The sequence below is a fragment of the Seriola lalandi genome, unplaced genomic scaffold (genome assembly GCF_002814215.2).
Source record: "Seriola lalandi dorsalis isolate HSWRI2012SDOR001 ecotype SW California unplaced genomic scaffold, Sedor1 jcf7180002054389, whole genome shotgun sequence".
Classification (NCBI taxonomy): Eukaryota; Metazoa; Chordata; class Actinopteri; order Carangiformes; family Carangidae; genus Seriola; species Seriola lalandi.
The window spans coordinates 118736-136839 of record NW_019524942.1 but is presented as its reverse complement, the minus strand read 5'-3'; the positions used below and the strand labels follow the sequence as shown (position 1 = coordinate 136839).

General features: G+C 40.4%; 2 protein-coding genes across 3 annotated transcripts in view; one reads left to right on the top strand and one right to left on the bottom strand.

The window, feature by feature from the left end:
- LOC111657239 (exocyst complex component 6B-like) overlaps positions 1-10893 on the bottom strand; it is a 54434-nt gene extending 43541 nt beyond the window's left edge. Inside the window, exons 1-5 of one of the 2 annotated variants that reach the window (XM_023409331.2) lie at positions 10713-10893; positions 808-973; positions 586-633; positions 378-468; positions 41-86 (exon numbers count right to left, since the gene is read on the bottom strand). In XM_023409331.2, coding sequence (XP_023265099.2) covers positions 41-86; positions 378-468; positions 586-633; positions 808-973; positions 10713-10885 — 524 coding nt within the window. In that variant the 5' untranslated portion in view covers positions 10886-10893. The remainder of the gene's footprint in view (positions 1-40; positions 87-377; positions 469-585; positions 634-807; positions 974-10712) is intronic. The other variant, XM_023409332.2, reaches the window with a different exon arrangement.
- Positions 10894-11850: 957 nt separating this feature from the next.
- tkfc (triokinase/FMN cyclase) lies at positions 11851-18031 on the top strand. The gene is made up of 17 exons (XM_023409318.2): positions 11851-11957; positions 12547-12736; positions 12820-12924; positions 13185-13372; positions 13530-13608; positions 13704-13793; positions 13933-13967; positions 14077-14161; positions 14281-14370; positions 14538-14654; positions 15523-15642; positions 15908-16045; positions 16188-16294; positions 16406-16512; positions 16736-16769; positions 16912-17004; positions 17130-18031. The coding sequence occupies exons 1-17, from the start codon at positions 11952-11954 to the stop codon at positions 17286-17288; spliced, it is 1743 nt and encodes a 580-aa protein (XP_023265086.1). The 5' UTR covers positions 11851-11951; the 3' UTR covers positions 17289-18031.
- The last annotated feature ends 73 nt before the right edge of the window (positions 18032-18104 follow it).

Below are 18104 nucleotides of genomic sequence, written 5' to 3'. Positions count from 1 at the left end.
GATGTCTCAAACCAGAAAAAAAACAGAATCAGTAACTTACCTTTTGGCCCTCATCTGCTCCTGAAGTCTGCTGTACATCTCCAGGACTGATGGAAATAAAAGAAACAAAGCAAAAGAGCAGAAAAGTGACTAACAGCACTGACAGCATGGTAAAAGTAAATGTTGTAATGAAGGGTTTTAAAAGGGAGTTGTAGTTCCAAAAGATTAACAAATTTGTTTTCCCAGTGCATCACTTCTGAAAATGAAACATAAAACCTTAAAATATAAGATCTGAGTTATTTTTCACCATTCAAATGTTTATTAAATGACATCACAGGAAAGGAGGACACACTATGCACACTGTGGGTTTGTGTGTGGTGTGTATTGTTGTGTGTTACCTGGTAGGCAGTGCGACAGTTTGTCTATAGTAGTAGCGATGTTTCTCTGTTGTACTCGACACTGTTTCAACTCCTCCATGGAAGTGATGAGCTGAAAGAGGAAAAAGAAGAGAAGAAGAAGGAAAAGCAGGTGAAGAGAAAAGTAAAGAAGTTCCTAGAAACTAAATTCCTGACTGGACTATTGATTTTTGTGAACCTGCCAACTTACCACTTTGCCATCATCCTGAAGACGCCTGTTGGTCTCAGTCACCTGACTCTGAGAGAGAAAAACAAAAAACAAATCAAGCATCATCTTCCCATGTCTACTTTTACCTTCAGCCTCTTACACATTGAGTTCCAAACATGCATTTGTCCCTAACTTTTATCAATCTCTTTGACCTTTCTCCATCTTTTTGTTTAGTTTCTTACCCTCCTCCCCATCCCTCCTTACCTTCAGCTTCTGCGCCTCCCCTCGTACTTTAAGCAGCTCTGTGATGGAGTCCACGAACCCCTGGAAGTGATGGTTGCACATCTTCTCGATCTCTCTGTCATGGTTCCTGATTCGAACGTCCAGCTTCTCCATGAACAGGCCATGTTCCTGCCCATCGTACACCGACCTGCAGAAAAAGAAAGAAGACCACATGTAAGAAGTCCTGAAGTCCTTATCTGAAGATTTTTCTCTTTTGTTGGTCCAGGCAATGATAAAAATTACAGTTAAAACAACTGCTTTTCTCTGCCCAGCTAAATTTTAATCACAACACTGATGCTTTAAAGAGCAGTTTTCAATATCAGTGATGCTACCCTTTGTTTTCTTTGCCTGCGAGTGAAAGATAAATGAAAGAACATTGAGGAAAGCGATACAGGTGAAGTGGAGTGGGTGCATGTACCACATATATCCATCAGGGGGCGTTACTGCACCACTCTCCAGCGACACCCTGCTGCACGTTTCCATACATCCACAGCTGCGACCAACCACAGCCTGCTTTTATTTTAAGCAGGTCCATTAGGTCAGTTTCCAGTTCAGTGCCTTGCTTAAGGCCATGTCAATAAGTGCTGCATAAAAGCATCGCCCCTATTACAAACCACATATGATTATACAGCTTTACATAATTGTTCACAGAATGGCCTTTCTGTTATGGTGTGTTTCTGCAGTTAGTAACCAAGAAATCACTGTGCGTTACTGTTTTGTAAGAAGAAATGTGTGTTTTTTTTGTTTTCTAACAAATAATTAATACATATTTTTCGAGCAAAGAAATTAGCCTTTGGCCAAGAAAATTAATTCACAACTATTCATCCATCCTTCTGCAGGATGTTAAGAGAGTGGATAGGTCGCTCGAAGGAAAACAAGCTAAGAAAAGAAACATCTCTTCTCAAAAATTACATAAAAGATGCCCAAGATACAATAAAACTGAATTTAAAATGTTTAAAACAAAATATGTCAATTTATTAAAGTGCTCTGATTAGGACAGAAATATAGAAAAGTTAAATGTGTGCGTGTGTGTGTGTACAGGCCTTCTTTGTAATAGTTATCACAGTTTTTCCTGTGTTCTTTCCCTTCCAAAAACAGCACACACACACACACACACACACACACACACACACACACACCTGTGTATGACTATGAAGCCCCCCCCACCCACCCTTCCTCCTGTTGACCAGGAAATGCCCGACTCGTACAATAGAGAGCAGGTCTGACGCCACACAGTGCTTTCTTTAGACACACAAACACACAGAGGCCACACAGAGAGCGAGCACAGTGTGTTCTGACATCACACAAACAAATTCATAGAAACAAGAAACACCACACATGTAGAATTAATACAATACAATCAAGTACACAAATGTTTTTACAAGTGTGTGTGTGTGTGTGTGTGTGTGTGTGTTCACCAAGGTCCAGTTTGTACAACCGCATCTCTCGACAAACACTGAGTTACTGATAAAGTAAATATAGAAATGAATGTAGGAACGGCAGAAACATATAGAAAAAAGTGAATGAATGAACGAGAAAATAATAATTAATACAATATAATTAGACAGCGCTTGATAAACAGACGATTGTTAAGCAGATTTAAATAATTCTGGCTCAGATGATAATCCAGATTAGTTTCCTCAAAGCTTAGATCATGATTACTGTCAAACACTGACATCATATCAGAGACGTGTTGTGTTAGTTTTTAGCGAACAATACAAGTTAGAAATGTTTCCTTCGTTCCCCTGTGAAGTCTCTGCACAATAGCTAGTTTCCTGACAACGTGGATCAGTGTGCCTGAGCTAGCATTAGCATAAGTGTTAGCACCGACTGGTTTTAATTTATAACCGTGCACGTGTCTCTCACTACTGTCTGCCACTGAGAAGGGGAGGAGGGGAGAGGAGAGGAGAGGATCACCAGCTGATTAGGGGAATAGAGAAAAAAGTCTCTTATAGGTTATATTTATTAAAATAAGTAAAATACTTGACACTTTCACCTCTTCATGCCTTTAAAATATTGCAAAAGTGAGATATAGGCTTTATAAAATCCTTTGAAAAGGTGAATACTGGATACTTTCACTTCCCTGAGCCTTTTATCATCTTTAAAATAAGTGGAACACTAGACACTTTAACCTCTCTATATATAAATCCTTAAATGATTTCATTCACCTCTTCAGCTCTCTTAAATCCTTACTGAATTCATCAACCTCCTTTGGCCTCTAGAAGTTGTACAAATGAGTAAAATACGGGATATTTTCACCTCCTCAAGCCTTTAAAAGTCCTTAATGAGATAAATCAGAAGGAAAAATCACTGCTCACAGCCCATGACTGCACCAAGGCCATAAGGTTGTTCATTGCTTTATTTGTACGAATTACAAGCAAGAGGGTTGGAAACCTCTAGGATAGACTACATAAATATCAGGCGTTCCCCATGTAACATTTACTATATGTTCATGTTTTAACATCGTAATATCTCTTTATATCGACCCCTCCAGAGACTACAGGTGAAAGTCTGCAATGAAGAGTCACAGTATTTGCAGCTGCTCTTCTTGCACCGTTATTCATCAGAATCTCACTTTTTTATTCCTCTCCTATGTGTGTGTGTGTCATAGAGAGAGAGAAGAAGGAAAAAGAGCAATGAAAGGCAAAACAGATGGAGGGATAATATGGAGGGTGCAGATTTGGAAGAAGGAGGTGTTAGAGGGGCGGATGGCAGGATCACAGGGGAGGAGGAAAAGACTGCGGGTTGGACGAATTAACTGAAAGACCAAAAAGTTTCACAACAGAGGAGAACTGACACAAATAAGTTCCACAAAGCTGCTTTAAGTTATGATGTCACTGTAAACAGCTGCATGTGTGTGTGTGTGTGTGTGTGTGTGTGTGTGTGTGTCTTCCATCCAAGGATCTTTGGGGACAAGTTGCTGACTCTTCGACAGCTGCCTAAACAGGATCTTAACCCGCTTAAGATGAGCACACCAACCTCTGTGTGTGTGTGTGTGTGTGTGTCTTCCCAACTACAGTTTGATGACTCAGCGGGGTGTGTGTAAGTGTGTGTGTAAGTGTGTGTGGGCTAAAAAGCTTGTGGCAAGCTTCTCTCACTAGTTCAACCCTTCACATACAGTTGTGCAGAATTTCTCAGGCCGTGACGAATGTCAGCTCCTCCACCCTGAGCCGTGCAATGAAATCAAAACCATAATGACGTTAAAACTATTTCTCCTATGTCAGTATTTATTACAATATGCATGCATTGCATATAAAATACTCAAAACTAATGCTAAGTGTAATGACTTGTGTTCCACTATTCCGCAACTCTTCACATTTTATTTGTAATTTGCTTGGAATTATTCACTCCGATGACAAACTTCTATAAAACCATATGACGTGATTATCATAACATCACAAAAAATTCGAACTCAATACGTGATAATACTGAGTTATCAGAGACAGAGAGAGTAAAAAGTAAAAATCTCAAACCAACTTTAGACACACAGCACCAACTCTACTGGCAGCACCAGACGCATGCCAGTGGGACTCCCACGCACAGCTGGGCTGTCAGGACATCCAGCCAGAGTTACTTACCACAAACCATTCGACACCTTAAGATCTCTGCTCACACACTCAGACAGGACAGGAGTGGTACACAATGCAGGGAATACTGCATCAGAGAATTTGCAAGGACCCTCATCAAGATGGTCATAAAGGACAATGACCAGGTGTCAGTTAATGACCTGAGAAAGCCCCTGGAGGACATGAACATCTGGCACCACAGACCCTCCATGAACAGAGATACAAGCACTAAACCGTCTCCATGACTACTGAGCAACACCCACATGCTGACATGAAGAAAATCTTTATGCCAAACTGCTGTTTCCAAGGTCAAGAATCAACTGAACAGATTAAATCAGAAACTATCTGAATAAAGAAAAACTAAAGAAAGAATCTCACAACAGATTTGATGCCAGTTTTCAATAAACTGTTTTTGACAGATTTGAGGGACATTGATGTTGATACCAACTTCAGTGTCAGTCCATCCAGTAGTTGTTCAGACAACTAAAAAAAAAAACCTCAGAGGTCAACCTCACTGTGGCACTACAGTCAAAGTCAGGAGATCATCAGTCTTTAGGCTTCGTGATCTAGAACCAGACAGTGTCTGTACAAGCTTTCATAACAGCCCATCAAAGAGTTGTTGACATATTTCAGCCATCCCCAGAGCCTGAGTCCTGAGGTCACAGACACGGACGTAGACTCAACAGTGGTGACAGAGCATGAATATTGTTGCCATGGTAACATGCAGTTTAATATATCCTATGCACTAATTTAGACCAGTGGTTAAACTGTCCAGCACAATGTCTGCACTGTCCCTATAAGATTCTAATGGACATGTACCAACCAATCAGGAACAAGCGTTCTCCATGACTATATAGTAGAAAACCACACAATAGGCAAATACATAAAGGTTCCCTGTCATTAATGTGCACGCTCTGAAACACAGGGTGGAGCTCAACACACACACACACACACACACACACACACACACACACACACACACACACACACACACACACACACACAGTTTTTTAAGTCATTGGCTGGGCCTCTCCTTGCAGCAGCAGCATGACTGTGGAGTTGACATTAAGATTAGTCGACGCAACATACACACATACTTCAAACCGTACAATGAGCTCTGACACACACAAACACGGATAAGAAACATAGGGGGTTTGGACACACCCAAGCATTTCTGCGGCAGACACACATGAGCAACACTATCAGCCAGCAACAGGATGGTTGAAATTCACTGCAGCATCTGATTTAAAAACTTATTTTTACAATATTTGGCTAAAGCAAAAGACCAGAAACACAACCGGTGCTAACACTATATGTTTTTAAGTTTGCAATGTGCATCACTTCTACTCAGTGCTTTGTAAGCTCTAAGTAGAGCTCTAAGTGCTTTTTAACCTCTAAGTAGAGCTATAATGATTTATTGATTAGCTGATCATCAGAAAAAAAGAAATTGGCAGCTATATATAATCAAATCATATTTTTTTTCCCCACTTTTTAAGAAAATGCTAAAAGCTATCTGTTTTCAGCCTCTAAAATAAGAAGTGTTGCTGCTTTTCTTTGTGTTATATCATTGTAAACTGAATATCTTTGGTTCTGGACTGCTGGCACAAGATATTCAATGATGTCACCTTCAACTCCGGGAAATTTTAATATGTTCCAGCATTTTATAGACAGATTAAATCGAGAAAATGGTTGGCAAGCTAATCGATAAAGAAAATCATCTTTAGTTGTAGCCCTACTTTGAAGAAACAAACACCTTGTATGTACATGAACTGATTGCTGTGTTATTTTGCAGTTGTTTGCTGTTGTACAAATAAATGTGTCTGCTGCTCTGGACCCAGACAGGTTGTTTCTTCAAGCAAGGACACAGCTGAGAAGTGAGAACTGCTCTGTCATGGATTAAAACGCCTCTGTCTGTATTATTTCTCACGCTTTCATCACTCTTGCTTTTACAGTCCCAACATTTTTGTGATCATCAGCGTCTCTGTCCTGTTCTATTAAATACTTAAACAGACACATGTAAGATGAACACACGGAACAATACACGCTCTGCAAACATTTACAGCCCACGGGCATTTAAACTCATCTCCAAACGGCTGATTTTTTGGAGGATGACTGTTGTGATGATGTAACATATATCTGATATAAATATAACATGACAGTAGAAAAAAGTCACGCAGGCAAGCACAGTAACAGAGAGAGATGTGTGTGAGACTACATGTGCACCTTTGTGTTTGTGTATGTACAGTAAGTGTGACATTGATCGCTCATGACAACTGGTTTGTTTTCTACTGTCTCTGCATCTGAGCTAACACTGACCATGCTCCAAAATTAAAGCAACTGTCCCAGGTGGATGACCTAAGATTTACAAAAAAAAAAAATAATACAAAATTAAAAATAATATGGAACAGGATTTTGTCTTTTAGAAAAAGAGAAATGAGAACAAAAAATAACAAATCTGCATTATCAAGAAAAAGAAATTCTGAATTCTTAAAGGTAAAAAGAAAAAGTGTCCGTTACAATTTGCCAGAGCTCAATGTGACATTTGATTGTTTCTTATGTCAAATCTACAACCCTAAACCTCAGCATATTCACAACAAAACAGTTGTTGATCAATTTTCTCTCAATCAGCTAATTGATTAATCCCTAATGTTTTCCGCACTAATTTAAACCCTCACTATGAACCTGACTTGGCTGCAACAAATGACTTTAAAGGTCATAGAGAGAGTAAATGGGTTTTGGCAAAATAGAACAATCCAATATGACACACTCAAGAAAAGGGGTTTCAAATATCTCGCCAAAGACAGAGTATTAAGCTACTTGAATGTAAAGATAAATATTTGAATTGCAACAGCAGAAAACAAATACACACATTTTTAAAAGGTTTAAAACAGAAGTGGCTTCCAGATTCTACTAAACCTGGAATCTGAACTTGACCGTGAAACATTTCCTCGATAAGAAAATAAAAAACATCCATTTCATGTCAACAAGACACATTACTTCTAACCACCAATCATATCACAGAAACAAACCTGCTGCTAACCTATCATATACCGATCCTTTATTATGAAGTAAGCTACATGCACCACATGCTATTGCTGAGTGTCAGAACAGCTATTGCAGATAAACAAGGTAACAAGACATCAGTGGTATGAACGTAGTTTGTCTGCTTGAAATCCCATTTGGCCACAAAGTGGAGGAGACGATCTCAAACAGGACTAAGCTAACATTACACAAAACTGATGATGATGGTGAGACACAGTTTACTTTTAACAAAACCAAAAATCTGTGCCAACAAATGTAATGTAAGAACTACCACAAACTAAGGGTATCATGTGAAGCATCACCACCCAATAAACCACACAAAGTGAAAGCACTTCCAGTCTCCAACACCAGCAATTAGACTTATCCACTGGAACACAGACACTCAGAGAAAAACCGCCACAACAACCTGCGAAATTACAGTCTTACTTTTTCAAGCCTTAATAAAACCTTTTGGTTGCTATGGTTGAAATGATGAAGACATTTCATCAACACATTATCAAAATTGATTGGATTTAAACTAATAACTGATAACTGACCCCAGATATGTCAGGATGTAATGTTTGTGTTTATTTTTATATAATTTATTAATATACATAGATTTTCTATTTGCAGCTCATTTTCAGGGTATGAATCTACAACTAAAGAGCTACAGATTATTTTTGTTACGATTTAATAATGTGATAAATATTCAGACAGTCCCATACAGAAGAACACGTAGACAGACCCGGGCACTTCCTGTCTTTGGGTGAATGTTTGGAACCTGAGGGAGTTGGCTGACTGATTGGTCCTGCTCCTGTCAGATCTATACTGAATTATCCTGCTGTCAGGGAGGAATGCTGCAGCCGGCCTCAACCTGCACACTGCTGTTGCAGGAGAACACACACAAACACTAGGAAACACACCTCCAACTCTCACTGCCAACCTGGTTTTGAATCTTGGTCATAGGAAAGTTACCACTGAGGAGACTGGACATTGGGTTTGAAAACATGGCAAAGATATACAAGATAATGCAATTTGGTCACAGGTCTATAAATAATCTCCTCATATCATTTCCTTTGAATACAATTGATCAAAACATTCATCAATTATTTCAGGCAATTATTAAGTAAAATCCAAAACATTTTCTGATCACAGCTGCACAAATGCTCAGAAAATGTTTACCGTAATTTATTTTTTCTGATGATTGATTGCTGAAAAAAAAAAGTATTTTGTAAGAGAAAATGCTGACTAATGACAAGTTACCACCTGCTGATATGACTAACAACTTAGTAATTCCTAGTTTCCAGCTACTACATAAAACAACAATAGTTGTTTGGTGTTTAACTGTTTCCTTGGCCTCACACACCAACAAATAAAAGAAATGGCAAACAGCAATTTATAATCCCACAAACATTTTTATCTCCATAGCACATGTGCTTAACATAACAGGAATTAGAAAACATTTTAAGTCAGTGTTGGTTGATACAGAATAAAAATAGCACCAGAGCTGCTTGTATTGCTCTCACATCCTTTATCTTCTGAAATATTTGCCTTTAAAACTCTCTTTTTAACATCCCACTGTGCCAAATGCAGGTAATGATGTAGCCGACAGCTCCAAACATAGACTGTGCTATTATAATTTAAGTGTGTGAGTGTGCACTGGTTGAAGTGGAAATACTGAGGCCGAGTCGAACAGAAGCTGGAAGACATGAAACATCACACAGCAGTGTACGTAGACAAAAAAATAATATTACTGCTGTCAGACTGCCCGTCCGAATCAGTCACCATGGCACTGAGCAGCACGCAAACACTCAGAGGGGGAGAATGTGGCAGCCTGAGGTGTCGCATAAAGTTGTCAAGTCATATGGCGGCTGGATCTTCAGAGGGCCAATGAACACACACAGACACACACTTCTCTCTGCTTGTTAACTTCCCATCAGGCAATGCAACTGGCCTAAATAACAAGCTCAAATAGGCCTTGCTGTGGGGAGAAAATGACAGACATAGAGGGACAAGAAGAAAACACACTCACACACACACACACACACACACACACCTTTGATAAACCTTCAATAGCCCAGTTCCTCTGTTGCATTTCCCTGGTCATTCACAGCCTATTTCCTCTTTGGACAATCAGTTCAAAGAGCGCTGGCTAAGGACAGTTTCTTCTCAGAGGGCACGTAAAGACCATTTTAGAAAAAGACGCCTGAATGAAAGTAATAGACAATATAAAATGAAAACCAGACGGGGTAATTTTCAAATTATATGGAAGCTGACTGTGTCTTCTGTATTTTGGGAGTCTGGCGTTTATATATATATATATATATATATATTCACATGGAAGCCCAGCAGAAACAGAAGAGTGACCCATTTTAAGTCCAAATACATCTGAAGAAATGCTGCATCAAAGACAGAAAGATCCTCCCTACTCACGGGATGTGAAACCCTGTAGCTGGCGCAAACCCTGAAATGAACAGGAAAGTCATTCAGCCTGTGAATGGAGTTTCCACTAAATCATTGAGCAACAGCAACATCACTCATAAGCATTCAAAAGCATGACAAACATCAACCAGTGCCTCTCTGTGTGGTGCACAATACCGCGTTACCACTGCAAATTGCCCCAGGAGTATTTGAACTGAGGTGTACTTCTCATTCATTGTCTACACAGACAGTAGCAGGGCTTGTCAGGGCTGCTGCACTTGACACTGTGTGATACAATGCATCTTGGCTGTTGCTTACCACCTAGCCGGCTAACTGTCACTACCCAGGGCTACTTAAACTCCTCTATAAGTTGACAGACTTCAATAACAAACGCAAAAAGACGCCTCACAAGCAGAGAGGGCTTAACCAGCAGAAAAAAGCCCGACTCTCATTGAAAGCTCTTGCCCCAGTGAGCAGAATGTCAATTAGTTAGCTAAGTTAGCTACCGTTAGCCTAAGTTACTGAAATCCCTCTGGACAAGTTTATAAACTTTGGCTACAAAGGTAAAAGTCTAAAAGGAGAGTATCAAGGCACAACGCCGAGGCTAGCCCTGACAGTTAAGACTTGTTGTAAATGTTTAGACACTAGTGTGTAGAATGTAACTTAGCTAGGTTTAATGTTTGCTAAAGTTAGCTGGTTAGCTGTCCGATAATGGACACATGACCGTTAAAGTTTTGCTAACTTGACGCTAGTCTACAGCTAGCCGCACTCCCTCAGCTGGGTGACGCCGTGAGTTCAGCTGTTTTCACCGGGCTGACGAGGGACAGCCGCCGGGGGTGGTGGTAGTAGTAGTGGTGGTGGTGGTGGTGGGTTACTCACCGGAGGGTCGGTCCGATACAGTTGGTGTCTGTGCTCTCTATCTCCCGCAGGATACGTTCGTGTTCGGCGGCTGTCTCCATGCTCGCCATCCTGCATGTTGCTGTGGACGGTTCCGAGCTGAGCTGAGCTGAGCCGAGCCAGGCAGAGCGGACTGGCTGGGCTCTGTGCGTCATGAGGAGGAACCAGGGGGGTTGGTTTGATGTTTTTACAGAGCAGCCCGAGTGAGCGGAGTTTCTCTTGCTTGAGGAGGGTGAATTAAAAAAAAGTATGAACACCTGTACAACGTTATATATATGGGTATGATGTTTAGCTGCAACACATTGCTATTCGATGAGTCAAAAATATAATTGAATGGATATAATACAACGAGTTAAATTGTTTTTTTATCTTAAAAAATCACTTTTTGTTTTTCTTCTCATTTTGCCAAACGTATTTTAAATCCTCCCAAATCATTCCCTCAAAATACAGCATCGCTGATGAACTGAGTTTGTTCTGTACATCCCAAACTGTCTAAAAACAAACTCTCATTACATTAAATCTGATTAAAATTTAAAAAAAAAAAAATGGCAAAGCAAAATTGATTCAAGGTTAAAATTTCATGAATATTAAATATCCCTACTGAAATAGTTTTTATAGTAGGGTCTGCTAACCTTCTTAAGGAATAGAGTTCAGCAAATTAAAATTATTATTTTTATTTCATTCTGACGGTTTTACATTTTTTTCAGTCTTTTCTCACGGACTGTGCCGTACTGTAAGTAATTTTTTTTTTGGCATAAAAGCACAGATTTTTTCAAATTTGGTTCACATTAAAGTTATTTTATTACTTATTAGTTAATTTAAAAAGTTTTAATGCCCTATAGCCCCGAAAGATAGTTTACCGGAAACACCGCCTTTCCCTCCGCTTTTTGCAACATGAAGCAAGACTTCCTCTCAATTTTTCAAAATAAAATCAATAATAAAAAGCTTAGCTCACTTTTAGTTAATGATGCGTCTGTGTGGTCTTGTTTTGCTGCGTATTTATAACAATGCCACCACTTAGCATTTTGCTATAACCACAGTAACTCTTCACCGCACGCTCAAATAAGAAGTTACCCTTTTATACATCTAGCTAAATCATATGCTTTTATTTTGTAGGCAAAACGCCACACTATCAGGCGTCATTTTTAGCGTAAACTAGCAGACTTGATACGGTTTGTTACTACCTGCTGTCGGAGGGGAAAAGAAGCAAGAAATGTCAAAATGGAGGTGAAAATAAACGATAATAACTTTAAAAGATATTTTTGAACATCAGCGAGGAGATGCACTGCATGTCTGACTGTACATTTGTGCTGACATGACGGATGCCAGGAGGCTCTTATAGCATGACTGTGTTAGCATTGCTTTGTACACTTGTCATTCAAAGAGACCAGAGTCCAGTGCAGTGATAACGGAAGTGAAGGAAAAGCTGTAAATCCTACATTTTATACTGTGTTGTTGTTGCAGATAAAACGTTATTGTGCAGCTTGTGTAAACTAGGATTTAACTGTGTTTGTTTATGTGGAATGGAATGAGGACTGTCTGTCACTTATTCACACACACACACACACACACACACACACTTAGTGTAACTTTGACTACCACGATTTAAAACACTTAATGCAAAAGCATTTGCACATGGAAATATGTGGAAAGTAAAATAACTGATTGGTCACATTCGTTACCTTTATTACTGATGCATTAATATATGAACAGGCACTGAATGTATCTTGATATACTTTTTGTTAGATTCAACTACTACAATATATCATAAACTGTGAGCATATTGTATATTTTGTTCTTTATTTCTCTCTATCAGCCCCAGAAGAAGTTAATAAACTCAGTGGACAGCTGTGTGGATGAGGCTCTCTGCGGCCTCGTCAGGGCCAGTGGGGGCTTGTCTCTGCTGAAGGGCCACAGAGTCGTGCTCCGGTCCGACCTGGACAACCTGAAGGGCAAAGTGGCCCTGCTGTCGGGAGGAGGGTCAGGGCATGAGCCGGCACACGGGGGTAGATCTTTTACAGAGCAATTGTCAATTAATTGTCTTAGCTTTTATTTCTCACGTTTTAATCTTCCTTCTGTGGGTCTCCAGGTTATGTTGGTGCGGGGATGCTGTCAGCAGCAGTAGCAGGTGGAGTATTTGCGTCTCCACCCCCTGCCAGCATCCTGGCTGCCATTATGTCCTTGCATAATGCAGGTAATATATGCCAGACTTTTGCCGTTTTTCTATTTTTAGTCAGGGAGCAGTTTGTGTCTTATTTACTGAAGGAAAGTACTGCACAATATGATGCAAATATTGCTCTGTCAAAAGGATTCATCGCTGCAACAAACACTTCAGAGGGAAAAAACTTCTTTAACTTGTGTTAAATTAGGTTTTTGTCACTATTGTGAACATTAATTTAAAGAATAATTAAATTGATAATAATAATTGAAGATGAACAACCCCCTCCCTCCCAGGAGCCTCTGGGGTCCTTCTCATCGTGAAGAACTACACCGGCGACCGCCTCAACTTTGGGTTGGCTGCAGAGCAGGCCCGTAACCATGGCGTCGCCGTTGACATGGTGATTGTTGCTGAGGACTGCGCCTTCGACCGACCCAGTAAGGCTGGGAGGAGAGGCCTTTGTGGCACCGTCTTCATACACAAGGTAAACAACAACCATGTGAAACTGCAAAAACTTTGGATCCTTCATTTCCCATAATGCCACTCAGTTACATGAGTGGAATCATGTTTTGATTTTTTTTTTTTTTTTAATTATAAATAAAAAAGCTTACCTTTAAAAATCTGTTCACACTTTCTGCCAGTTGGCAGGTGCGTTGGCAGAAGAAGGCTCTTCATTGGACCAGATTGTTGCCAAGGTGACAGCAGTTTTGAAGGGGATTGGTGAGTCACTCCTTCACCAGCTCATTCCCTTTACTGCTCTTTGGTTCCTGGAATACTTTTCCTAGTAATACATTTTGTTGGTGTTTATATTCCAGGTACACTGGGGGTGAGTCTGTCTCCGTGCAGCGTCCCAGGCTGCCTGCCTTCGTTTGACCTGCCGCCAGGAGAAATGGAGCTGGGACTGGGTAAGGGACGGTGAGAGCGGGATGGAGAAAGAGAGAAGGGAGAGGGGTACAGAATACAAGATTTTTAGGTCTGATACCAATTGTTTGGATTGTTTGAGGACATTTCTTAAAGTTTACTAGTGTTTTCCATCTTTTTCAGGTATCCATGGTGAACCTGGAATCAAAAGGTCAAAGGTGATTCAACACCAGCCTAAATCTACCATCTATATGACTCCATTTACCCTTTTTCTGTGAACTTTTCAGTCCCTTTTTGTTTGTTTTATTCACTTTTGCTGTCAATCAGGTGGCATCCGCAGACGAGGTGGTGAAAACCATGATCGATCACATGACCAACCCTGACAGCCAATCCTATCTGCCGCTGAAATCAGGTACGATATTATCATTTTTATATACATATATTCTTATTATAATTATAGTGACTTTTAGCGTATGCAGCCACTGTTTATTTGAACTCTGTGTTTGTGTGTGTCTACCTTCTTTCATACAGGAGACAGTGTGGTTGTGTGTGTAAACAACCTCGGAGCTCTGTCTTGTCTGGAGCTGGCTGTTGTTACTAGAGCTGCCATCATCTGTCTGGGTAAAGTGTGTGTGTTTTTGTGTGTGGTTACATTCGCTCGGCAATGTTCAAGTGTTAAAAGAACCATTTAAAAGAATCTAGTCCCAACCAAGGAGCTGTAAAGTTTTCTTTGACCTTTTGACCCAATGGTAAACATGGAATGTGATCGTTGGTCTCCACGGTTACAGAGAATCGCGGCTTGGTGGTTGCCAGGGTGATGTCTGGCTCTTTCATGACATCACTGGAGATGGCGGGAGTGTCGCTGACCCTGATGCTAGCCAATGAGGAAACACTGAGACTGTTTGGTGAGCATGAACACACAATTAATTCCCACAGACCCAAACCTTAAAGGAAATGTTTAACATTTTGGGAAATACAGTGAGATGAGGAGAATGATATCAATATATATTTTAGCCATTTTAGCCTAGCTTAGCATAAACACTGGAAGCAGAGGGAAACAGCTAGCCTGGCTTTGGATAGCTTCACCTATCAACACTTCTACAGCTGACAGATCTTGATTGTTTAACCTCCAGAGAAAGATGCGTGGAGTGACTGAGCACAGATTCCCAAAGTGTCGTCGTCACAGTGAGGATGAAAATGTTTAGTACCAAGCTCCAAACTCAAATCTGATGTCTTTTTTTTTTTTATTTAACACCGTTTCCAGAGGCATTACACAAGTAGCACCATTATTTGTCAAGAAATACCTCCAACACGTAACTCTCCTTAAAATCACAGCGTTCTTTATACATTTCAGTTCACTTACAGGTTAAGCAAACAGGGAACACAGTGTAAATACAACAGCTCTGGAGATATTGGTACATGCACTTTCTTTGGTGCGGAAAAAGCCAAGCCACCTGTGTCCTCCTGTTGCCAGTTTTAATCTGAAGCTAAGCTAAACATATCCTGACTCCAGCTCTGTACTTAAAGCTACAGTGAGTAACTTTTGTGGACCTTCTTCTAACCAATCAGAGAAGGCCAAAATGTCCTCATTTTCCAAAAACGTCCTCACAAGGTCTAAAATTTAAATAGTCCAGACACACACTTTTAAGAGGATAATCACACCAAGAATCATGCAAGTATAGACTTGGTACACACACAGATTGACCAAAATGTGTGTTTTAACATACACTACACTAAACCACGCACATACTGAACATCCTTTGTCCCACACAGATGCTAAGACCAGGGCCCCCGCCTGGCCAAACCTCAGCAGTGTGTGTGTGAGCGGCCGCAGCTACATCACAGATCCTCCAGCCCTGGGCACACGACCGCAGGACGACACACACTCCAAAGGTTGGTTTCCAAGGTTACTTAAAGTGTGCACTTGTAGTTTATTATTATCTGCTATGTGGTGAATTTGTATGACGTGATATTTTAGAGAAACAGCGTCAAAAGACAAGATTGTGCCCCAGAATTTTTAATTTAATTTAACCTGGGTGGCCATTAGAGGAACTGCAGCTTATTTAAGTCTCCTATCAGCCTTTGTATACAGCCACGCGAGCTGCCAAGTGTCATCTTGCTTATTAATTAAATATATGTTGTTGTTTTTTCTGGCTAGGTCCATTGAGTCCTGTGATGCGCAGAGCATTAGAGCGGGTTTGTTCCTCACTGCTGGAAAAACAGGAAGAACTCAACTCCCTGGACCGCGCTGCCGGGGACGGAGACTGTGGGAACACTCATGCACAGGCTGCGAGAGGTAGGAAACTGTGTGGACTATCAACAGCGGCGTAATGAGAATAGAAGAGGAAAAGTGCATAAAGACACTGTAAATACGTGAAAGGATGTTTAATTGTCTATGAAATATTTAACTTTTAACAATTGTGAAAATGTTCATTCAGCCATTCAGGAGTGGCTGCAGGGTCACGTGGTCCCTGGTTGCCCTGCGAAACTCTTATCGGTCTTGGCTGGATTGGTGCAGGAGAAGATGGGCGGGTCTTCAGGGGCGGTAGGTTTTCCACTGTATTTCATCATTATTGCACAGTTTGGATACGAAGTGGTAACAGCTTACGCTATATTTACCCGCATAAACACACACTCGCTTTTATGTGTTTCTCAGTTGTACAGCCTGTTCCTGACTGCGGCGGCTGCTCATGTGACCGAGGGACAGAGCAACGCTGCAGCCTGGGCCAGTGCAATGCATGCTGGGACGCAGGCCATGAGGAGGTGCGTGGCTGTTTGTCTGTCTGTGTTAATTTTTCGTGATTTATATTTTGATTAAAAGTGATTTAAATACTTTTAGTCTAATCTATTTTGAGGTTCTGAATACAATATGAACATTAAAGTGTGCAAGAAGTGCTGAAACTGTCAATTATTTGTCAAGTAAACACTTAATGAAAAAAAACAATTAAATAACATGTTCACATGAATCTAAATGATCTGTCGTCAGGTACGGTGGTGCTGATCCTGGAGACAGAACAATGGTGAGAGAGTTGTCAACTTATTTCTATGCAACTTTTCATACATGTCTTTTATTTTAATAAGTTATTTTCACCAGTGCTCAGAAGTAAAATATTTATGAAATAACAACTTTATACATCTGCTTCTGTTTCTCTTCCTCTCTAGTTGGATGCGCTGTGTCCTGCTGTGGATGAGCTGATGAAGCTGACTACAGCTCCACCTGGTGGACAGATGCTCATACTACAGGCTGCTGTGCAGGTGCAGTTATAATTGAAAGACTGCACGCATTTGTTTTAATCAGATTTTCTACACTGGCTGACTTTGTTTGCAACGTGTTTGTTCGTATATTCCCTGAATTCCATTTCTTCCCTCTCTGTTCCTAGAAAGCTGAATCGGGGGCGGAGGCAACCCGTGACCTCACGGCGAAGGCGGGACGGGCCAGCTACATCGCAGCCGAGAGGCTCACCTTGCCCGACCCCGGTGCTGTGGCGGTAGCCGCCATCTTGAGAGCCGTGCTGGAGTCACTGGAGGGGCAGAAATAATGCCGCAAATAGTACCAGAGCAGATTATTACTATCAGCAGACTAATAGTAACAGAACAACACTATCATGCCTCAATAATTTGCACAGAACAATTAATGTGACTAAATATTCACTGAGATGTTAACCCTATTTTTGCTAATTTTCATAGAAAACATACAGAAAATGAACAGAAACTGGAAAAGTGGGCACCTGAAAAACATTCCTTATAACTGCAAATTAAAATTTAAAAAATATCTGTTGCGCTGTTCAATCAGTTCTATGTGAATAAGTCACTGTAGCTTCACAGGCTAGTGTAACTTCCAGTTTTACATTTCATACTTTGAAGTATGTTGTGTTTAGTTTTGCAAAATGTAATTTAAAAGATTTAATATTCACATCATTATTGACCAATACTTATTAAGTGTCAAATGTATCCCGTTTACCTTTCTCTAAGCAGGTCAGACATTAGCAAGCTAAGTTGGTTTAGCTACACATCAGTCACACCTGGTTGCTCCTGGGTGTAAATACTCAGTAACAACTCATTTCTACTTACATTTCTACAGGTTTATGAGGTGCAACCTGTTGTAATTTAGTCATGAGTAAGTTTCCACTCAGTAAACCACATTAGAATAAGGCTAAACTTAAGAATAGCTGGTCCAGCCGGCTACAGATCTTCATGTCTTAAATCTGTACATGAATGAAAAGCACTTTCTTAACGAAACAGTATTAATTCTGACTAATAAATTAATTAGTTTTACAAAGTGTTTGTGTTTGTGCACATGGTTTTTTTTACAGCATTTCAGTCTACAATTCATGTAAGTGCATTTGCCCCAAGAG

Excerpts from the sequence above, each read along its gene's own strand:
- tkfc (XM_023409318.2), top strand. Across the intron at positions 14,162-14,280 it reads CTATCTGCCGCTGAAATCAG|GAGACAGTGTGGTTGTGTGT; the intron begins GTACGATATTAT and ends TCTTTCATACAG. Across the intron at positions 16,513-16,735 it reads GGGACGCAGGCCATGAGGAG|GTACGGTGGTGCTGATCCTG; the intron begins GTGCGTGGCTGT and ends ATCTGTCGTCAG.